The 24,787-nt window shown below is 39.8% G+C and overlaps 2 protein-coding genes across 2 annotated transcripts in view; both read left to right on the top strand.

The window, feature by feature from the left end:
- RpS21 (ribosomal protein S21) overlaps positions 1-24,787 on the top strand; it is a 426,171-nt gene that overhangs the window by 81,140 nt on the left and 320,244 nt on the right. The window lies entirely within an intron of this gene.
- Elk (Eag-like K[+] channel) overlaps positions 1-24,787 on the top strand; it is a 647,431-nt gene that overhangs the window by 620,304 nt on the left and 2,340 nt on the right. Inside the window, exons 10-14 of the mRNA XM_083125217.1 lie at positions 3,218-3,417; positions 12,361-12,610; positions 15,082-15,317; positions 17,969-18,126; positions 23,534-23,753. Coding sequence (XP_082981343.1) covers positions 3,218-3,417; positions 12,361-12,610; positions 15,082-15,317; positions 17,969-18,126; positions 23,534-23,753 — 1,064 coding nt within the window. The remainder of the gene's footprint in view (positions 1-3,217; positions 3,418-12,360; positions 12,611-15,081; positions 15,318-17,968; positions 18,127-23,533; positions 23,754-24,787) is intronic.

Below are 24,787 nucleotides of genomic sequence, written 5' to 3'. Positions count from 1 at the left end.
CTGGGGGAAAACCTGGGGGGTAAATGCGGTCAGGGGCGTGGTGCTGATCACATCAACCCAACTCACGACCGGATCAAGAAAGTGTGGGGCGTTACACCATACACCCCCTATACGCCTTCATGGCGTTGTTCTAAGCACAGGGGAGCACTTTACTTTTTGTTTTATATGTTCTTGATTCAACCACTTCTCTTTTGTGAAAATATCTGACACGCTGCAGTAATGGTTAAAGTTTTTAGCTGTTTTTTATATGAGAGGGGGATAATATGGAGACTGGGTGTTTCTCTTTTTTCGAACAGTCTTATGGAATCTAACACAACTTTCATCGTGTGGTATGAATATCATAGTTATGTAGATGTAGGGTGCATTCGTTGCTGTATAGCTGGAGATCGAGAGAAAGACTGAAATAAAAATCGAATCACAGTGTCCAACAAATATTGCTGAGCAGTAAATATAGCGAACTAACCATGAATTGTCCTCTGATTGTATAAAAATAGAGGATACCCACACACTACAGAGTTGGTTGTGCGTGTGTGTGTGTGTGTGTGTGTGTGTGCATAGAAGTAGGAGTGGGAAACAAAACAATGAAAGAATAGCATAGAATAAAGCGAATAGTTTCCTTCTTCCGCCTCGTGCTACCCATCCACCTCCCTCTCGCTAGTCTCGGTCAAATTAAAAGCATCGCGAGCGAATCGTTTCAAAATCCAATGATATTTCCAACCACAACGTAATAAACCTATTCATTGCTGATAAAAACCACTTTGTCTGCCACATTTCAATTTTCCCTCGAACCAGACTTGGAATATTTGCTTTGGAAAAACATTGCCTTTTATCGATCTTTTTTTCAGATCTCGGATGTTTTTTTCTGGGAATTTTCTTTCAGGTGCATTACCTCGAATAAAATGAATCGTCGTTCTTCGTTCGTTAGATTGAAAAAGCTAACAAATCCTGTAAGATTTTTATGGCTGATGGACCTGTTAAGTACGTTTTGAATGGTAGAATATATAATTTTCCATTGCTGACATGAGCTGAAGACGTCATAAGCTCCTCACTCTCGTCGGAATTTTCACAGTTCATTAAAACAAAAATATATATGAATAATATAAATCCAATGTGCTCCTTCATCTCCAAAAGTGTTAAAAAATTAGAAAGGAATGTAAAATGAGGCATTAGAATTTTAAAAGCAAGGATAGTTGAAATGATAATGGGTTTGGATACTTTTATGTGTCAATTACGCAATGAAGATTTATTTATTTATTGATTGATTGATCTGCTTTATTTTACTTTGCTTTTCGTGCCACTTTTGGCTAATTTGCGAAGATGGGGATGAGTGATGATATGATGAAATTGATGAATGGACACTCACAAACATCCATCCCTAGGCCGGGATTTCACTTATCCCTCGCTTCTCTGACGTTATGCGCAACCTTGCTCCACAGTTAGCTGGGACAGGGTATACATAAGATAATTTCTAGCACCGCTTCTCTTCTCTTCAATTCAAGGAACCCAATTGGAAACAGCCTTCATAGCAATATGGTTCAACACCCTATGAGACACCCCAGTGTAGAATTCAATCAAATATGGCCCGCTTTCCTCAGATAATAGAAATAGTACAGGATGATTCAAAAGTCCCTTAACACCCCCATAAAATGTAAAAGACTCAGACTGGGTACAATTGGTCATGATAGGAAGAGGCTAGGACTAGAGGGAACCAAATTGGTGTGTTCCAAGCGGACGTCCGCGATATTGGTGGCCGCCATATTGAATTCAACTCAAAATTTTTAAATGGGAAAGGGATGATGGGATATAGCAAATGAGGCTAGAATTTCACATGAAATGCAAAGCTGAGGTTTTTTCAACATATCTTTAATCAGTAAAGATTTATGGTTGTAACAAGTACCTCATTTTCCAGGTGTGAGAAAACAGTGCCAGAATGGTCCTAACGTGTGAGGATCGCATCGAAATGTTACTGCTGTCTTGGGAGAGAAGTTTGCGTGCCATAGCAAATGATTCTAATCAACGACACCCCCAACGAGTGACAGGATCTGTCAACGACAGGCGACGATCAGGACGTCCCAGAACTTCCATCGACGCGTTAGGAACATTTTGGCACTGTTTTCTAACAACTTGAAAATAAGACATTTGTTACAATCGTGCAGTCAAGATTTTTCACTGGTTAAAGATACGTCGAAAAAACCTTAACCATTGCATTCTCCTGAAATTCTCTAGTCTAATTTGATATATATATCACCCCATTCCCGTTAAAAATGTTGAGTTGAATTCAATATGGCGGCCACCAATATGGTGAACGTCTGCTTGGAACGTACCAATATGGTTCCCCCTAGGCCTAACCTGTTCCTATCATGCCCAATTGTACCCAATCTAACTCCTTTACATTTTATAGGGTGGGAGTTAAGGGACTTTTGAATCACTTTTCTAGTATACCTGGAACAAAAATTAATATAAAATTCCTGGGGTGCCTTGGAGTTGTTCGTTAGCGCACCAGAATTACAGGGGTGCGTAGGTTCGATTTCCACCACCGACAAAAAGAAATTTCTCCTGAAGGCGACAGAAGAGGTGCTCTTTCAAAACTTAGCGTTATAATAAGTACGATTAAAAGCACCAGACAATGGATAATGTTTAATTCGGATAATGTCTAATTGGCTTTGCATTATAATGTTATTCATGTTATGTTCGGTGCTCTTACGTTTGAATGTCGTTCATACTAAATGTGCTGGTATATAAGACACATTGATGTAAATTTAACAAAATGGAAATTAGTTTGAATAAGTAAATGTAGTTTTAAGTATACTAGGAAAGTTCATTGTGTAGTATCTCACAATTAATTCATCAACGTAAAGTGTAGGTTTGCGCTTACTGCAAAGTGGGAATATAAATACACTCCTCTCTTCTATTTCATGAACATACAGGGCGCACCCAAATTAAGTATACAATTTCGAATTGTAATAGCAATAAATAAAAAGAACAAATATCCCTAAAAAGGTCAGGGGTTTAATAGCTGAATTTGTGAAAAGCTACAATATGAAATTATGATGATGTATAAGATTGTAAGATCCATTGTATTATTTTATATTTAATTTTGTGTCTCCCTCTCGTGACATAGTTCTGTACTTGGTTTGCTTTATACCGTGTTCATCTCTTGAATAAAGTATTTTAATGTTGGTATCTGAATGGTGATGTGCTCCATCGTGTCTTTCAGCCTTAATGCACGCCGTCGTATTCGGAAACGTGACCGCCATCATCCAGAGGATGTACTCCAGACGTTCTTTGTACCAGACGAAGTGGAGGGACTTGAAGGACTTTCTGACTCTTCACCAGATCCCGAAGGAACTGAAGCAGCGGATGCAGGACTACTTCCAGACAATGTGGTCCCTCAACCATGGGATTGACATTCACGAGGTGAGAGAGGTGTGTTGACGCTAGACGGCTCCTTCTGCACTTTCATTGCGCATGCTCAGTTGCACCTTTCTTTTTTCTCTCCATGTCTTGTTGTCAGTGTTCAGTTCTCTCTGTATTTTGACTAATTATGAAGCCATTGTGTTCAACAGGACAGTGGAACTAATGGATCATTTAGCTTACAATCTATTAAATATTTTCTCATCTTAAATGCTCTAAGTGTGCAATGCCTCACAAATGACTTATATTTAGAAGATTTATCACTTCTACTGTAGCCTAACTGTCCTCGTGTTCTCTACTAGAAATCCTACATGCAGTTTGGTAGTTGAACAAATTCCTAAGCAAATGGTTTAGTGACCTCATGAAAGATTTGGTTGTGCGAGGAGAAGTCATTAGAGAACAGGAATTTTATTCTAAACTTCCTGGAGATTTATGCACAACGGAAATTTGAATTTTGGGACTCAAAATTGTTCCCTAACAAAACGCAATAAAGGTGTCGTGACGATCTAGCAGTTATGCGCCTGCGCAGTAGCTCGTACAACATGGCCGCTGCACTATTGAGTGTTTACTTGCACCGTAGAAGAGCAACGAAGTGTTATTCGTTTTTATGTGATCAGACGGAGTGAAACCTTTTTAAATCTACAGTTGAATGAAGGTTCAGTACGGAGACAATTGTTTAAGTCAAGGGAGAGAGTACTAAATTTCCGGCCATGTTGTACGAGCTATTGCGCAGGCGCATACTGCTCGATCGTCACAACACCTTTATGGCGTGTTGCTAAGGAACCATTTTGAGTCCAGAAATACAAATTTTCGTTGTACATAAATCTCCATGAAGTTTAGAATAAAATTCATGTCAATTTAATGACTTACCCTCGTATATACACACGCACGTACACAAAAGCCGCAATTGTTCAGTCGGTACGAAATCTTATTGCCTAGCGCAGAAATCTGGGTTCGATTCCCGAGCTGGTTGGTTTCAGATCGTGATTTTTCCAAGCAATATAATTGCATTGAGCGGATCTTGCAATCACTTAGTCTCTAATTAATGGGTATGTAGGGGTAACTCGGTACAGGCAGCTATCACCTCCACAAATGGCCTAGATTGTGAATATGTGGGGTCTTATCTGCACATCCCCCTTTAGGTATTCCTCCACGGCAATATGCAATGTGAAGGGAGAACTCAAGAAACCGAACGCTGATCGCGGGAGAAACAAATTAAGGTCAGATATGTCGCATGTTGCCAAATTTCTATAAGCGATTAGTTTCCTTAGTAAAGGTAAAGTTCCACGTGCATATAGCAACGTGCCATGAAGGTACATTTAGGGGATGTAGGGGTAGGGTCCCACATATTCTCGATCTCGGACCTTCGTTCCGAGAATCCCTAAATAAATATAACAGAAAAGGAAACAAAACTCAAAATGTATAACAGGAAATATGATGTGATTGGTTGTTTGGTAGCAAACACAGCTAAACACAAACATGCAAAGGCAGAATTATAATTGCCTCCACATGTCGACGTGAGTGTTCTGACAAAAATTGGCAACATCGACATGTGGTGACCACGCACCTCTTTACGCCTCGAACTATACTCTTGGCAACGTTGCTACACGACACCCTTCAATCGAGTGCGATTTCAACGGCACCAACCACGGCCATCTTTAATAGAGGCCGGAGCCTTCAATTTGGCAACCCTGTAAACCGTGACATCAGCCGGCCCATGTTACTCGGAGGAAACATTAAAGAATGAACGTCCAAAACTAACAAAAGTAATAATTTTTATGTAGCCTATTCATCCCGTAATCACTCCATTCGCTCAAATTGTATTCGCTAGTAAAGCAGTATGTTATCAAGTTATTAAAAATATACATTACATTTTTGAGCCGCATATCAGCATTTCACGGAGCATTCCGTACGTTTCACATGTGGTGAATCATCGAATATAATATATATCCAATATTGATGTCATTAATATCCTTAATTATAATGTGCAAAATAAATTAGCGACTTCGAAGAGCTATAACCATGACATAGAGGCTTAAAACATGTTTACGCAAAAAGCAAATTTCACGCTGAGAAAAGTTGTGTATGCATGAGGCAACACCACACACTAAGTTTTTACTTGTATTAAGTACAAGGGTTAAACTACAACACTCAAACAAGAATTCGGGAAACAATACAAACTCAAACAACCCTCTAAGAACATAAAACTGCCTAACTTAACAAACACAGTAGAACACAAAATCACTAATTCCTTCACTGTAACATATCTCCACAAGAGAAAATCAACGGAAATGTAAAACCACCTAATTTCTAAGCCATGCAAAATTATCTACTTTCTCACAGGGAGTGCATAGTCTCCAGTACTCGGCATTTTATATTCTTGTACGTGGGCTAAATGTTTATCACATCCACAACTACTTTGTACGTCTTACTTTTAGAACTTAAAGGGCAATGTGTTAGATCCTCCATCATTTAAATATTTAGTTGTTAGATTCGAATGTCATTCCGAAATGCTAGCAAATAAAATAAGAGCAAGCTACACATTATTGGAAAGTTCCATACTGCGTATGAAATGCAAAGTTGGCATTGTATTTTCTTCTTATTTCAAGTTATTTAACGGCAAATTTCTATTTCTATGTTAATGTATGTTTTCCACTTACATCGTAATGTCAATCTTCTGTCCAGAAGATTTGGAAAAACATTTTACATAGATTCCAGTGTTTGTTTAAGAGTCATGGAGTATAGATAATGAGTCCTTATGTTCAGTACTTGGTCTTCTTCTTCAGGTGCAATTATGAACATCAGGGCAACGTAACTCGACACTCCATATAATGGAGCACCAACCTCGGCCTTGGATTAACTGAAATAGGATAAACTGAGCATCCCTTGTGGCGTAATTGCTTTGGCAATTGGAATCGCGCCATCTATTGACCCCGACGAAAGGTTGCGGGGAAGATGCGGGCCTCCGGAAAATTGATTTAGCATAATCTGAGCAGCGCTCGATGCATGCGATGCATGTTCTGATGTCTTGCATTGATTAAGAGAGCAAAAGCCACAGATTCCTTCGATGCATCACTGAGCAATTTAATGGGTCTGTATTGATTTGATCTTGAGCTCGCGTTCCCTCCAGAGCAAGAATGGATTTGTGCTGGGTTCGGCTTGAGCTAAACGAGGGAAAATAATTTCCAAAAATGTTGAGAAGACAGAGGCGGCTCCAAGGGGGTGCGAAGGGGTGCTTGCACACCCCTTTTTCATTAAATATTTTCTGCCGAAAATACTGTTAACTCTTCACAGATAAAAAGTTTGGAGTAACCAAAAATTGGTTATGGCGATAAACAAATGACATGATTATTCACCAATAGGCTATCATTGAATCATACGCATTTGCTTATGAATATCAAAGAATTTGTTCAAAATTACCAAATTTAGTAAACGATGCTACTTTCTTTTCGCTTAGTTACCAGAAAACTTAATCAAACTTGTTTTGTTAATTCAACGAAAACACTTATAACCTTTAGAGTGTTATGGTACACTACTGTATAACTTATGAAGACCACATCATCATACTGAGCATTGAATATTAGGTACTGAAGAAAAACCACTATTATTGGATTCTAAAGTAAACTCATTAATACTAACTTCCCTGTACATGTTGTTTTGGTCAAAGCAAACAAAAATGAAAAAGTCCCTAGTAATTTTCAGTTTCATTGGCATATTTTCATTGAAATTTAATAAAAGTCCATTGGTATTTGACAAAGTAACTAAGGCATACATGAATGTTTCATTTTTCCATCATTTTCAACATGACACCCCCTAACTTTCATTCCGCACCCCTAGATATTTGACCCTGGCGCTGCCGCTGGAAGAAGAACTCTAGTAAAAATGATGCCTAAAATGTCGCATTTCTATGGCGTCGCTGCGAATTCGCAACCTTCCTAAGAATCCAATATCTGATTGATTGATTGAATTGGTGTTTTAAGTCCACTTTATGCACAGTAAGGCTAGTCGGGACTGGACCTACATTTTAAAGTGGGATCCGAACCACTAAGTGCCTCCACCGGGTATCGAACAAAATCAAATATCTGGGAGAATACAAAGCTTCAAGAGGGATACTCCAATAACGCACTAGTCATACTGCCGCATGTGATCGGATACAAGACAATTCTGTTTTATATACTGGTATAGTATGCTAAAAAGAAAAGGAAGATTACAAGAACAAGGATACGCCAACCTCCGTGGCGGAGTACTTCGCACAGCGTGCTACGACACTAGAGATCTCGGGTTCGAATCTCCGCCTGGGCATAGGTGTTCTTTCTCATTGTACCTTCATCATTTCCATCACATCATCACTCATTCTCATCGTCACGTTTATTCAAAAGTGGCAGAAAAGTGACGCTAAATCACAAAAATCATGTCAATCAAGGAACAAATATAAACCAAGCAAGCTAGTAAACCTCGGCTACGTCATGTATTACGTAACTTCAAATATCCTTCGTTGATATTCAATAGTATTTCAAAGTAATCGTGAAAGCTGGGAGAAGTAAGTAAAGGAAAGTGATTAAAGCTTTCACAGAAATAATAATCTTGAATTATTTTTACAAATAATCTAAATGCCAAGGAACAAAATTAGCTAGAACGTTAATCCACGTAACAGAAATTATGTAAGAACAAAGAAAGTAGAAAATACAGTGAGAGCCATCTGTTATAAATTTTACTTTCTCAAAAACTACGTTGATAAATAATCTGAGGAAAATCATATTCAATTAATTACCATTTGCGATTAGGCACCATTTAACCATGGATACAATCAGACCTGTATATGTGGTGCACCTATGCAATTTACATATTTCTGATGAAATATCTGCAATTCTGAAACGGCAACACTGTGCACTGATGCATTCCATATTTGTTCCATATCAATTAGGGAACGTAATACTGGAAGCGATTGCAATCCACATCTAATTGTTTGTTGTTTTGTAATTGAGATAATTAGTTCAATTAAGCATTTATCGTGCACTACCAACTTTCGTGATCAATATGCCAAATGGAAATATAAAAGAAACATAATTGTTTTTTGCAAAAATTATAGGCATGGGTTGTATAAAAGTAAGGGTGGAAGTAACCGTGTTCAAAATTCACTTTCGAGAAGAGAAATTACATTCGTAACGAAGAAAAGAGGTGACAGGGATTTTCTTTTTTCTAATACATCCATGTCACTATATTATAACTATATATAAATCATAATAACCCGTGGCTCGACAGCCCTAGAAGGGCCTTGGCCTATCTCTACGACATCCAGTCTCCCTCCTATAATCCTACCTAGAGGTGTGGAGATCTTCAACCGGTAATGGGGTGACGTGGGGTTAGCACGTCGAACCCTCAACCGTTGTAGGAGATTTCCGAGACCGGGTTACGCTACTCACTCGTAGCTCCCCATTTTCCTCACGATGGTGGGTTGCCAACGGTCCTATACACCGGCCGAGAACCCAGAGACTGGACCCAGGCGGACTCGAACCCATGCCGTTCCACAGTCGGAGTTCAAAGCACAGCGCCTTACACAGCACGGCCACGGAGCAGTGACGTGCACTGAGGAGTAGCTAGTCTAGCAGAGATAGATCAATCAATCTCACGTCTCTAATTAATTTCAAATCACAATATTTATCGTCTTGAAGCCTCAGTTCACATGCAGCACTTCTTTACACGCGCTTCTCGTCCCTCGATGTGATCAGCTGGCAAGGCTGGATACCCTAGCTGGCTCTTCCTCGGCCTTACCAGATCCAGGTATAGACAACCGCCTGAAGGGAAAGGGAAGATTTCTGCCTGTACCTCCCTTGCCCCCTCCCCCCGCTCCAATGGTTGAAAGTCCGTGGTTCCAGGTACTGCAGTCCATCTCCTATAGGACAGATAGGGGATTGGTTTCCCTTAGATTTAAATCCTCTAGAGAACTCAGGGGAACATTTTCTGCAGTACTTATGTTCTCTGTATTTACATGACCTTTTAAACGTTGTACCATATGTATGTATAATATGGGATGTAGTTTTACTTGTATTATGTGCAGACAAAAATGTTATGGTTACTTTACTATTTTCTTCAAATATGGAATATATAATGATTAAGTAACAAATATTTGCTCACGCTCTCTCTCGCTCTCGTTTAAGAAGTGTTTTATTTAAATATACTAATAATTTGGCCTCCAATGAAAAATGGGTAAGCTAAACAGTCATAAATACGGATGTATTAATTTGGGCAAGAAAACTCGCGTTCTAATTGTTGGTTTGGTTTATTTTACTTCACCTTTCTGCCACATTTGGTTATCACGAAGATGAGGATGAGCGATGATATGATGAAATTAGTAAAGGGACACTCACAATGCACACCCATGCCCAGGCCTGGATTCGAACCCGGGTCCTCTTGCGTCGTAGTAGTGCACCACGTCATGAAGTAGTATAGAGGGTGTTTAGGGCCGTACACTGTCTTGATCACGGCCGAAGTGGGGATGATGTGATCAGCACCACGGCCCTAGCCGCCTTTAATCCCAAGTTTCCTCCAGGTGCCCACTTTATACAACGCTAAGTGGGCACTGAAACCGCTTGAACAGGTGGAAAAAAATCCAGGTTCTCCACCGCCGGGGATCGAACCCGGATCTCTCGCATGGTAGTAGACGCCATAATAGCTGAGCTAACGGCTCTAAGTGCACGTCTGAATGTAGAGCAAATTATGAAATTTAAAATGTTAGCACCAGGTATCTAGGAAAAATTCTGCAATGGACTCTAAGGCAGAGTGACTGCTTTCAAACCGTATTTTACCGTATCATATTAGTTCAATATATTGACATAGGCGGCGATTAGGATTGATTGATTGAGTTGGTGTTTTAAGTCCACTTTATGAACAGTAAGGCTAATCGGGACTGGGCCTACAGTTTAAAGTGGGATCCGAAACAGTATGTGCCTCCAAAGGGGTATATGTCTGCGATTAGGAGTGGGAAGCAGTTCCCCCTATACACACTTACCTTTTATCCCCACAGTATGGTCTCTTAATGCTAAGCCTTGTTTACCAGTGGATTTGACCCAAAATAATCTGCCCGAATTCCATTTTCTCTTTTTAATTTTAGTAGGGGTCCCGGGGTTGTAGGTCCAGTCCCGACTAGTCTTATTGTGCATAAAGTGGACTTAAAACACCAACTCAATCAATCAATCTAATTTTAGTAAGTCGAAAGCAGATGCTGATTTTTTATATATTATTCACTACACTATTCCGCATAATTTAGTACAAAAAACATTCGTGTTGGAATTATTTCCTGGTGAAATTGTTTATTTCCTGTACTACTACGACGCAAGAGGATCCGGGTGCGAATCCAGGCCTGGGCATGGATGTGTATTGTGAGTGTCCCTTTACTAATTTCATCATATCATCGCTCATCCTCATCTTCGCAATTAGCTAAAAGTGGCAGAAGAGCGAAGTAAAATAAACCAAATAAATAAATTTATTGCTTTCATTTGAAAATTTAGATTTGTAAAAAATTCGGATGGGGCTGTCGCCCCATCAGCTTCCCCCAGCGTCCGCTAGTGTACATATCAGTATACTAAATGTGACAGCAGTCCCTACACTCCGTCACTCCTATTCTTTTTCACCGTCACTGTCGCACAGTCAGGTTAGATTTGAATGTTAAATATTCAATACAAAATGAACAACCTATTATAATATATTATATTGAGGTTTGAGGTTTTCAAAGACCGCTATTTGCACAAAAGGGCTAATCTGGACTCGACCTACAGTTTAAAGTGGGATCCGAACTACTATGTGCCTCCACTGGGTATCGAACCCGGAACGTCTTCATCACAAGGCGACCACGTTACCATATATGTATATGTATTTTATATTGTATACATCAGTATATGCGCTCTGCAATTTTTCTTACTTCTATAGAAAGGCCAGGTCTTGGTTGGCATTACCAGAGAATTAATGGTTACATTCATCAGTTTACTTTCCATACTCCTAGAGAGCAGCACAATAGAAGAATAATACAATTTATGATATTCCGAAAATGTCATGAGCTCAACTCAATAAAACTAATCAATTAAAACAGAATAACGAGGTACCACAAATATGGGTTTAGTTAAATGATTGTGAGGTTCTAGAATACTCATGTAAATATATCATGAATGAATAACTCAATAATTAAAATTTATATTTACATTGGCACATATGGTTTTAATGTATGAGATCATGCTTCAAAGTTCTGGATTTTGCTTACATTTCTAGGTTTATTGGTAGTATTTCGCTACTTAATGTGGTGTATTGATAGTTCAAATTTTTGGCACCAGATGGAAATGTGGCGCTTAAATCTAGTACGTAGTGGACAACATCCTGCAGTTAAATCATTGATCACGCTGTCTTACGCTTCCAAAGGGTCATTCTCGTTGAGGACGCGTATATTGAAGGCTTCTGTACTGACAGAAACTAAAAAGAAGATTCTGCATGCGCAACTTCTGGTTTATGTTATTTCAGCACCACATTTCCACTTGGTGGTGAAAATTTGAGCCATTTTTTCCCCATCAGCATTCGATTCACCATGTTCTCCATAGTCTCTATACCAAGTCTCACCCCATTCGGCGCTTCCAAAGGGCTCTGAGTAGGGGAACGTTAATTATAACCACTCTGTACTTACAGGTCTAATTACTAATAATTACGCATTTGTTGATAGAAACCGTTTTTTCTACTCTACACATCAGAAATCCATTCCTGAAATATATCCGCATATTTTTGTTACACCCTGTACATAGATCAGTAGAAAGAAAGTAAGTAATTAGAAATAGCTCCACACTTTCTTCCGTATCTCTCTCTTGAGCTTCAGCAGTTGCTCTTTTTACCCTCCTCGTCGCAGTTCCTGCGCGAAGGCAAATGTTGTCAGAGGTTACAGCTGATTGGATCTTCTCCCTGTTTCAGACGCTGAAGGAGTTCCCCGAGGAGCTGAGAGGGGACGTTTCCATGCATCTCCACCGGGAGATTCTTCAGCTGCCGATCTTTGAGACGGCTTCCCAGGGATGCCTCAAGCTCTTGTCGTTGCATATAAGGACGAACTTCTGCGCGCCGGGGGAGTACCTCATTCACAAGGGAGATGCTCTTCAGTACATCTACTACCTCTGTAATGGATCTATGGAGGTAGTGCAGAACGGGATGGTCGTCGCTATTCTTGGTAAGGAATCGATAACCAGCTGGGAGCTGCGGAAAGCTTGTGATTAATGTCCTAGATATGTTTTCAACTTTTTACGGGAAGCTTAAACTTGCATCTTCCCAGGATGTGAAGTTCCCAGAAATGTCGTTACTGTTTGAATTTCTTTTTAAGTTCATTTTATGCACAGAAAGGCTAATCGGGACTGAACCTACAGTTTAAAGTGTGATCCGAAGCACTATGTACAGTCACCGGCATAAAAATGGGAAACCTAGATCCTGAAACACTCGCTTCCCTGTAAGGCGTTGTGTGTTGCCTAACTCTACGGCGGTGGCAGAACTTGCCACTGAAAATTTGCTATTAAAATCTACTCATCGCCTTAAGAGTTAGGCAACACACATTGCAGGGAAGCGAGTATTTCAGGATCTAGGTGTCCCATATTTATTGCCGGTGGCTGTATCACCACTGGGTATCGAACCCGGGACCCCTTGTTTACAATGCTACAACGGGGAGGTCCAATGTCGTTAAGACTCAATTGAGTTGCAAGAATGAGTGGTGCAAGGAACGGTTTTCATTTGAACTGAGCTCCAAGTACACTTTATGCACAAATAGAATAATCGGGACTGGACCTACAGTTACACACACTCATACGAGGGACGGCTGAAAAGAAGGAAATGCTGTAGAACTATGAAACTATCTCCTATTATACCCCTAAGTTCAACACGACATCCGTGGCGAAGTTGTTAGCGCAGCACACTACGACGCCAGGGGTCTCGAGTTCGAATACTGGCATGGGTACTCTTTGTGAGTGTTCCCTCATCAATTTCATCCTCATCTTGGAGATAACCAAAGGTGGCAAAATTCGAATGCCTAGGTGTGCTAACCACTCCACCACTGAGCTTGGTACTGCTGACTGAGCTGTGCTGCAAGAAGCGGTGGTGCAGGAAAGTTTTTTTTTATTTACATAAATAGGCTAATCGGAACTAGACTTACAGTTTAAAGTGGGATCCTACAGGGGCACACAAACACACCCGCGTGCACACGAGGGGCGGCTGAAAACAGGGAGACGATTTACGACCATGTAACTTTTCAGCTATTCAACTTATTCACTCCGACGTTCAATACACTTTTCACATCCTGTCTCAAGTTTTCATACCTCTTCCAAGAAGAATTATTTTGCCTCGTTTGCAAAAAACCGCCTCTTAATCCTTGTAGAATGTATTTGCGCTTAGTGCCATTTAAGTTTAGAAAATAAGTAATACTGGTGAGCAAGATCTGGTGAGTAGGCTGGATGCACTGAAATCTCAAATCTTTCAGAACAGCCATGGTATTCCCAGCCTTATGTGAAGGAGCATTGTCCTTCAGAAAGAGAATACCTTTCCACAATCTTCTAAGTACATTAGAAATGAACACAACTGAAATTTTCCAAACATACACGAAGTGACTGTTTGACATACCTGTATGCATTCAATCCTAGTTTTACGCTTACGGTTCACACTGGTTGAGAAAAATCCCATGCCAAAGTATAAAATGTTGCACAGGGCGTCACCGTACAACATCACCGCTACGAGTCCTCGAAAATATTGCATTTTCTATCCCATGCGTAAAAATCATGAATTTTATTTTCATGGTTGCCACTGACTTGTTTTTTTCATGTGGGAAAAGTATATTAAAATTATATTATTGTAAGGATTGACTGATTGAAATTTAAATTGTGGGTGTGTCAGCACTTATGTTATTTGCGCCCGTCATATTATACCCTTACCGTAGATAAAGGTAATATCTGGCTCTGAGGACTAAACTCTATTTACCTAGTTAAAACCTGATGCCGTAAATGGGTACGCAGCATATAGATGAACAAAATGCGGCCCAACAGAGTCCAGTCTCGATTACAAAGGCGCCAGAGCCTCGTTGGCTTACAACGTACCGAGGTGTACTACATAGAACTGAGGTTGAAATTTGGGTACGTTCTCAAAAGGTGACCCCTTTCATCCCTTGTATACTGCCCAGTATTTCCTTTAAATCATACCTGTATCAACATCCATACATATGTTAGGTATAGCTTTTTATGCTTTTGATTGAAAAAGGAGTTCATACCTTTTGTCCGGAACTATTAACACTCCAGACGACATTACCTGTCGACTGTTTACACAGTTTCACAACGTACTAAAAAAATATAGTTTCACGATAGAAAAATAAATGTCAGTGGCAACCATGAATCAGATCGCGTGGTTGCATACTTACAGGATAAAATGGTTTTACGAGATCCCCCTGCGTCTCCACGTACGTACAAAATGTTATTTAGAACTGTTGTTCGCCGTGACGTTCGTTACAGAGTGAAATATAGTCCATGTGTACACCCTGTATACCCTAACAGTATCAATCCACTGTCATTGTAAAGGCACGCTTCACTGAGATGAAAGTTGCCAGATCTTGATAAGTTAATAAATGATTATTCTAGTGCTAAATAACTATGAGACGGTCTTGTTCCACAGGCAAAGGCGACTTGTTTGGTTCTGATATCAGCGTCCACTTGCAGCCCACGAACGGGAATGATATGGTTGTTAAATCCAGCTGTGACGTCAAGGCCCTCACGTACTGTGATCTCAAGTGCATCAACATCCAAGGTCTGGTGGATGTCTTGAGGTTATATCCGGAGTTCCAACAGGAATTTGCACACGACATCCAGCATGACCTTACGTACAACCTGCGAGAAGGATATGAGGCTGAGGTAAAAATAATTTAGGTTTTATTTACTTTTGTGTTAGAAGTGCTAGTTACTTCATAAATTGTGTGTGTGTGTGTGTGGTGTAAAGTCCGGGTAAGTTAAGGAAGTTTTTACTACAAAAAAATCAGAAACTGTGAGCAGAGGATGGGGGGCAGTGTTCACTCCAGCCACTTTCCTCTGGGGGGGGATATCATGGGTAACAAATTATGATACTAATATTTTTAAATTGCCCCTTACTTCTGACATGCAATTAAATTAAGTGAAATGAGGTATAATTAACGATCATTTTAAGAATGAAATTATGAGAATCGATAAAATAATATTATAGCATTCAATAAAACTAATTGCCTCATTATAATACCAGAATAAATCATAATTTATTTGCAAGTACATTCTTGAAATCTAACTCATGGATGGACAAATTGGAAATGTTGGTGGGGGTAAATATCCCAATGTACAGAAATGAAATTCGACAATAATGTAGGCTAATTTAAGATTTGATTGATTTGCTTTATTTTACTTCGCTTTTTGTGCCACTTTTGGGCTAATTTTCAAAGATGGGGATGAGTGATGATATTATGAAATTGATGAATGGACACTCACAAACATCAATGCCAAAGCCGGGATTCAAACCCTGGACCCATTGCGTCACAAATTTAAGAATAATTACTTTCATTAAATTTCTGACTTCTTAAGTAGCTAACCTTACTCTGTCAAATAGTTTAATGTATGTATGTTAAATACACGGTGTTGTACTATAAATCTGTTGACCACACTTAAATAAATACATTTCAATTCAATTCAATAATTTACATGTACAGCCAACTAACGCGTCTAGGCTCTCTACAGCATATCTATGGATGACATAATGAATGAGACTTTCCGTGGGTACCTCGTCCCCCTCAGTCAGTGGCGGCGATTAGGGGGGCGAGGAAGCAGTTACCCCCTACTTTTTGCCACTTTTGCCCCCGCACTATGTACCAAGGGAAAGTAAACTGTTCTTGCCCCCCAGTTTTTGCACCTTGCCTCCCTAGTTTTGTAACCCAATCGCCGCCACTGCCCTCAGATGACACCTTCACACAAGCTTCAAGCGTATTATGATCCATCCTATTTCTTAATTTAGCAGTTATCAAAGTGGAATTTAAATTCGCTCACTATTTTGACCTGTAGTTACATGGACGATTGAATCGGTGCTTCTTACTACGAAAAAAACAGAAAAGGTACGTTCTATGTTAAATTAAAGTGAATGAGACGAAGCCAAAGTGAGTGGTTGCCAAATGTCTTAGCTATTGTCCGAATGCTGCCGCCTAAATTCATCACTGGTGAACAATACCTCACCTACCAACATGGGGATGCTCCGTCTTGCATTAAGACAGGGATCTCGAAACGTCATCGTTCTTGCAGGCATGAACCACAAGGGTTGTGCAAAGGGTTGTGCAAAGGGTTGAGCGTAACGTGCATTCATAACGGAACGCATGACAGGACCTTGCGGTGTTAGCTCCTCAAAGCAAGAAAGGCCCAGAATGAAAACAGCGGTGAATCCACATCATATAGTGACGTGTTTCAGCGCCACATTTCCACTTGAACTTTCTTTCATCGCGTTCACTTCCTCATGGACTACGTTGTCTTTATACCAAGTTTCACCGCAATCCGTGCTTCGAACGGGCTTCAGAAGGCTATGAGTAGAGGAAAGAGGAACTTCATTTCTAACCATCCTGTACACTGTACGCTTTCCGTCTCTATTATTCACAGCACATTTTATGTTAGTCTACCTGCAACGCCGACTGTCATGATCAATACTGCATTGCATTATCTTGCAATAAGTACATCACATTGCAATGAATGCATACCATCAATGTTCCATTCCCATTCTTACCTAGTTTGTACGCATGTGCTAAAGCCAACCGAGTGAACTTATCAACGAACTATGAAACAACAGTGTTGCAACATGCAGTTGTTAAACACCTGAACACATCTAGTGAAATTACATACATGGTGTTCAACACAAGCGTACGCAGAATTTAAGTGGAATCAGAGGGGGTGGAATTGCAAAGGTGCCTATTCTTTCTAGGGTAACACAATAAAATATTTCTAAAATAGTAATCTAAGATCATTTTAGGCACTTTGGTTTCTCCTAAGTTCTTTATTGCTTTCATTTGAAAATTTAAAATTTCTCAAGGCTCTCCTCTGCGTACGCTAGTGGCGCTCAACAGGGAAAACATAATCAATATGTTAAAAATTACATACATTTTAAGAAATACTCGATGCAAAAATTCCTAGCCAGAGGAGGGAATGGGGTTTAGGGATAGGTGGAAGGATGCTTGTATGAATCAACATGACGACAGTGGGAAGGCATTTACGCAAATTTTCTTAACTGGGGGATAACATCCCCCTAAGAACTATACAAGCCCTTAAGTGTGATCATATTGCGACACTATTTATATCTGTATAGAGCAACACTGTCGTATACTGTTCGTGGATAACTTCACCTCCATCGTCAAATCAAAACAAGCAGTTAGCACAATCTCTATAAGTTAAACCATGATGCTCTGTTTTACTTTGCACTTTTCTTTGTTTGTCCATTCAACATTTCACCCCAATCATCATTCATTCTCATAGTCTAAATCTCTTTACCAATACTTTGTTCCTTGCAGGCCGAATCTGATATGAACGGAGTTCCATCCCTAACTCTGCCTTCCATTAGTGAAGATGACGAGAATATACCTGAAGAAGGGGAAACTTCCCCCTTGTCCCCTCCCAACAGATCGCCTCTTCACGCAGCCAACCTCAGACAAACCAAGTTCAACCCAAGGTAGGTCTATGAATGTTTAAAATAACTAGTAACTAGTGCAGCCTAAATCATAAAATGACATTGTTCACTATTGTGTGTTACAAAACAGTTGTACTCTTTTCACAATTTCCATAAAAATAATTTGTAAATTTGTAACCAAAGCCTAATTGAAACTACAAGATATTTGTCGTTTTAATTGAAATGGCAGGCTAACTGAAGCATTATAATTTACATAAATACTTAATTACTTAAAACCTTTAATTTGTTAGAACTGTGCGAAATCAGCTTTTCAATATTTCCTTCGTTACCGTTATTTATATCATTCGAACATTATTTAATTTCATGGTCTTGTTCTATTGTCTGGTTTTGTAGATTTAATGTGGAACATAAATTGAGAGTATTTGGAAATAAGATCCTTAGGAAAATATTTGGACCTAAAAGGGATGAGGAGACAGGTGAGTGGAGAAGGTTACATAATTTAGAACTACATAATTTTTATTGTCCAGATATTATTAGAATAATTAAATCAAGAGGACTTAGGTGGGCAGGCCATGTGGCACGAATGGGAGAGGAAAGAAGAGTTTTACAGGATTCTTGTTGGGAAACCTGATGGTAAGAGACCTGTAGAAAGGCCAAGACGAAGATGGAGGGACAACGTTAAGATGGACCTAAAGGAAATCGGTAGGGATGGAAAAGAGTATATAGATGTTGCTCAAGATAAGGACAGATGGAAGGCCTGTGTTGCTGCAGCCATGAACCGTCGGGTTTAAGAAGGCTAGAGAGTTAGTTAGTTAGTTAGTTAGTTAGTTAACAGGAATGTTGCAAAGAAAATCGTAAAAACGATAGAAATTTATTTACTTATAATCAGCCCATACATTACCACCTTTCACGTATTGGACGTTTTTTTTCAAAGCTGTTCAAATAGAGGGGGGTGAATTCGAAACCAAGTTAGTAAAATTCATATCTAGTCTGTTTCGATTCCTGGATCCCAATCTCCAATCATGGATCTGATATCCCATCCTCCAGGCATGGACCTGATATCCTAGTCTCGATTCCTAGATCTGATATCCCAATCTCCAGCCATGGACCTGATATCCTAGTTTCGATTCCTGGATATGATATCCCATCCTCCAGCCATTGGCCTGTTATCCTAGTCTCGAGTCATAGATCTGATATCCCAATCTCAAATTATATTGAAATCTAGATCCGATATTTGAATCTTCATTATTCTAATTCGCTGGTATCCCCAGGAAACCAACCCCTCTACACGATACTGGTACTATTTGCATCATTACTGCACTCTCCTAAAGCGTAGGAAGATATTCTCTCCAAGAATCAACCATGGTAAAGACATTGTAGATATAGGTCACGTCATCAAGCTTGTTTACTCAAAGCATGTATCAACATTGTTCCAGTTTTGCTGTAACAAGACCTTGGAGTACTTATTACGTTCTTACTTTTTCCTTTGATCCTCTGTTCTTCCCTCGTTGCAATTTCGCCTCTGTATGAATACGAGTTTGCTCATTTAACAACCATAATATTTCTGCTCCAGAATAAAGTAGCATCGGAATTAGCCACACTGTTGCAGTCTCGTGTGCCGTAAAAACGAAAGCGGACGAAACAACGTAAACACTAGATTTTTACTCGCCTCAGACAGTGGTAATGGAACTCCATGGTTATGAGGAGCAGCTGAACGCACAAAGCAAAAAGATAAACAGTTGTTTCAAAGCGAAAGAAGGATAATAGCCCAGACCAGAACATCAAACGAACCTTGGTGAAACGTAAATTTAAGCAATAAAAGACTCGTTTCAAGCCAAGAATTTGAAGGGCGGCAGGAGGAGGGAGGAGGGATTTGTATTCTGCTGCCATTTCTTATAATTCCGTGACTGTGGTTTCTCAGCTATAACCCTCCTGGATGTTATAAGCCGTGTCCTATTTAAGAGAGATGCTGAGAGTCCGTTAATCGACTTTGGTAAACATCAAAATATAGAATGAAGTGACTTAACTCTGCTTTCGTACAACAGTAATTTGACTCTTTGAAATGGTCTTCGGAGATGCCAGAAATTCCACGAGAGTATGTTGTGATTTTAAAAATTTTGTAATGTGTCTTGAACCTCTACGGAAAATCTCAACAGGAGTATTGAAATGAAACCCGCGTTTGTCGAGCCGGTAGGGCGTCTGACTGCAATGCGGGAGACCCGGGTTTGATCCTCGAATAGAGTAGCTCAGCTGCACAGAGCGGCACTGTGGCTCACCCAGTCTCTACTATACGCAGGGAGCGTACTGCTGATCACATCACTTCCAGTATGGCCGAGATCGAGAGTGTGTGGAGCTCTGCGGCTACTGCACTACCCCGTAAGTGCCTTCATGGCACGGTTCAGAGCACAGAGGATTGCTTAATATTTTTACTGTCTGCAAATACTATAGAACAGTGGCATACAAATTGTGAGGCACGCCTCCCTGAGGAGGTGCCGAAGTTTCGCAGATTTCGAAGTTTCTTTTTTCTAAAAGTTTAAAATGTGTTAATATCAATATCTTCTGTCTTATTGCAACTCACGTTGGTTGTCCCTCGACAATGTCATGTCCTGTGTTTTTGAACCGAGACAGGAACTTCACTCGAACCTTCTAGAAGAAAAAATGCCAACACAAAAAAAGTCACTGAAAGTGCCTTTGTACAGAAGTTGGCATACCTTTCTGATATTTTTCACAAACTGAATGCTCTGAATGGATCTCTAGAAAGTACAAGGGAATATTGTACCTATCAGACAAGATGTCAGCCTTCAAACGAAATTTGCTGCTTTGTAAGAGGAGGGTTACAGATGAAATCATCGGTGGTGACTGCTTTCGTACGCATGAGCATGCTGTTAGAAGCAACAGGACTTTTGAATGATGAAATCCAAACATTGCTGTATGTCTGTTTTTATCATCTATTATCCAGATTTTCTTAAACTGCCTGTATTATTCCTTGTATCTCATGAATATTGTATCACTGAATGAATTGACACCAGTTTATAAACATAATACACATTACATTTTCATTACTTGTATGCGTATAAGCACTAAATAAACACCTGAAGAAATGTTGTGTTGATCTTTCATTATCGCATCACATGTGTTTATCTATTGTTATTGAGGGGAGGCGTGTGACCTCAGCGAGGTCACGTGCCAGATTTTGGCAGCGAGGGGTGGGAGGAGTCAAGGCAGCAAAATGTTTGGAAACCCCGGCTACGGAACATTGGCCGCATGTTGCATAGCGCAGATTCCGCCCATTTTACTAAACTGGCTCAATAAGCAAGGCTACTTCAACACTTAAGAACTCCGTGTGTTTTTTGTCTGTTACGCTCCTTGCAGACCGGACACTCCTGGTGTCGCAAGAATGATGACTTCAAACGGACTATACTGAAGCCTTCTCGGGGTATGGCCGAAGAAATCAGTTTTTCTTTTCTTCGGAATTGAGCTGCACCATAGTAACTGCAGTACTAAATATGAGTACGGTAAAATATTTGCGATTTTTTTACATTGGACCTTCCTTCATTTTTTAAAGATCTCGTACCCCTTCATATTATATCACAATAACATTGTCTATCAAAGAAACACACTAGAACCATTCCAATATATAATAGACAAATATGACAAAATATTAACATAAAATAACGTTAATTTCATCATAAAGAATCCACTACACAAGAAGAAAAATTATTGCCCACATACCTCCATCAGTGGAAGAACATATTTATGTATTTATTTCAGTCTTGTTTTAAGTTACAATATATAAATTCCAAAGGAATAAAAAATACAAAGATAGAATTACATATAAGAATAGGAATCTAACCTACACACACACACATTCTCGCCCTTACACATAGCCTGCGCACATGCGCTCACACTCACATACAAGCAATATAATATTACGCTTAAACATAGTCCAAAACGGTATACGCGTACATTAACGATAATTCTTCTTAAATATTACATATAATCATTTCTTTATGTCTTACTTTCTTCTATCAATCTATGCACCTGGTACTTAGTTTGGGAAGCCAAATACGAGTATTTAATTTTCATTATTTAATAAATGAAGTTTTAACAGTTAACATATTAAGACCATTCAACTGTTATCATGACGTCATCAGACATGAAAATTCCCAATTGAACATTTTTGTCCCATGCATTTATGTGAATGTTTAAACATGTTGCAAACGCATGCAACATGTTGAAGAAACTGGTCACTTGCTCTGTCAAGTATGTCTCGGTCCTTTTGGGGACACTGAAAGCTCTGTGTAGGGCACACTAATGCATTCTTGACACTTTTAGATAAAACTAGATTTCAACACCTAGTGTCCTGTACATAAAAAGATGGTTAATAAATGAACGCTTTCAGGTGATGTCACACACAAGTCTACTCTGGTTTGGTCCTATATCTTGCTCCCTTCGCGTTACTGTAGGCTTCAGCTTTTTATACGGTCGTTTGCGCAGGGGAGTTGCGAACAGAACAATGTGAGAGAGATAGGAGAGAAAGAAACAGAAATATACAAAGATAAGGAAATGAGAGAAAATGGAAGGCTGGTTCAAGAACTGAAGTTGGAGAGATGCAATGCGAAAGGGAAGAACGAAAGAAAGAGAGAGAGAAGATAGTAGAGTAGAAGAAGGAAAGAAAGGGAAGCTGCGAGAAAAAGGAGAGAGAGAGAAAGGAAGAAAGTGAAAGAGAAAAACGAAAAAAAGAAATATAAAGAAGAAATGGAAAGAGAAAACAGAGGGGGCAACAGAAGTTCTGGTTGGGTAGGTCAGTGGGTGGCTATCAAAGATTTGGATGCACCACGTTTTAAATAAATATATTTTATATTCACATTGTTATTTCACGATCCAAACAAGGACTTATTAACCAATAGTATATTTAAATACTGGAGTAATAGAAATTATACATTGATTGAATTAGAATATTTTAGGCTTCTTTTTCTGTCACTTTTGGTTAATCGCGGCGATGAGGATGAGTAATAATATGATGAAATTGATGAAAGGACATGCTGAGGCCGGGATTCTATCGCTGTGCTAACCACTATCTGCCACAGAGAAAATGTCTATAAAATGTTAGGTTTGATTGCGTTTGACAAAATTATATAGTAATAATTAAAGATTACAAACTGTTAATAGTATAATGATTTAATGATATAGGCCTACATGAAATATTATACTACAGACTTCTATGATCCAGGAGTTAGTAAAGCGTGTCTCTTAGCTAGAGACTTTAGATTTGAATATGCAAAGGTTTTCCCATCATATTCGTCCTTGTGTGAACAACCTGGAACGTCGGACATGCAAATCTTTATTTTGAGTTTGGCAATACATCAGTGTAACAACGTAATCAATGGTGTCACGAAGCGTTTCCCGTGGTGTTTACTTTTGACTAACGCCGCTCTTCTTGTTGTAGGTTGGAGGAGTTCCGCAGTTACGAACTGGGTGTCGGTCGTCTGGGGAAAGGGCGAGGCGCCAAGGACAGACCCCGAGCGCTGACCAGTGGAGAGACGGGGTCCTTAGAGGGGCTCAATCTGGAGCTACGAGGGGAAGTCGAGCACACGAGGAACAGCGTAGAGAGGTTGGACACTCAGGTGACCAGCCTTCACCAAGATGTCGCCACCCTCAGCCAGGAGGTGAGTCATGTTCGATTAAGAGAATTTTAGCATTTAGCTGCGTTTAGATTGATTTATTTTGCTTAGTTTACTTCGCTTTTCTGCTACTTTGGCTAATCGAGAGGATGAGTGATGAAATTGATGTGAAAAGACACCCATGTCCAAGTCTGGATTCGAACCCTGATTTTAGAGTTTAGTGAGTTAGAAGTGGGAAGAGTCCAAGAATTGTAAGGCGAAGAGCTAACACAGTGGCAGCCAGCCTCGTCATGGGTGTTCTTTGTGGGTGTCCCTTTATCAATGTCGCCATATCATCACCCATGTTTGCGATTACCCAAAAGTGGCAGAAAAGCGAAGTAAAATAGGCCAAACCAATCAACACAGTGGCTGGAAAGTGACACAAGTTAACAAAAATACAAATACTTTGTCTTCCAAAGTTCACTTTATGCTGAGATATGCTAATCGAGACTGGACCTGTACTTTAAAGTATGCTCTGGACCACCGTATAATGTGTCCAACCGGGGATCGAACCTGAGACCCCTTGATTTCAAGGCGTCGGCGTTACCACTACGCCATCGTCGAAGTCCTACAAGTGCGCGCATATCCTTCTTTTCATTTCTGTTAAAAGCCAATAAAATTACCGACACACGTTTTGTGTCGCTTTTCTTGATTAATCGCGACGATGAGGTTGAGCGTTGATGAGAAGGAACAAGGGGCACTTATAACGGAACGCCAATTCTCAGACTGGGACTCGAACCCGGAAGTGTACAAGCCTTACCTTCTCGGCTTAGTTTTGGCTTAATTTATTAGCGTTGCATATTTGTATCGGGTTAGTGGAAGTTGAAAATGAGAGACCGGTATAGAGAGGGGGCAAGTTCACTTTATACTGAGATAGGCTAACCGGAACAGAACCTGCAGTTTTAACTGGAGAGCCGTACCACAAGGGTTGGTTTGTTATGTTAAATCCAGGGGGTAGTAAGAAATTGCTCTTCGATGTACCACGTGACAGAAACAGAACTTGTCTAACCTTTTCATGTGAACTCTTGTTAACAGAAAGT

This window comes from Lepisma saccharinum, chromosome 1, assembly GCF_977018435.1.
Source record: "Lepisma saccharinum chromosome 1, izLepSacc3.1, whole genome shotgun sequence".
NCBI lineage: Eukaryota > Metazoa > Arthropoda > Insecta > Zygentoma > Lepismatidae > Lepisma > Lepisma saccharinum.
Note: the sequence above shows the minus strand (reverse complement) of the source record. Positions and strands in the feature narration are given on the sequence as shown.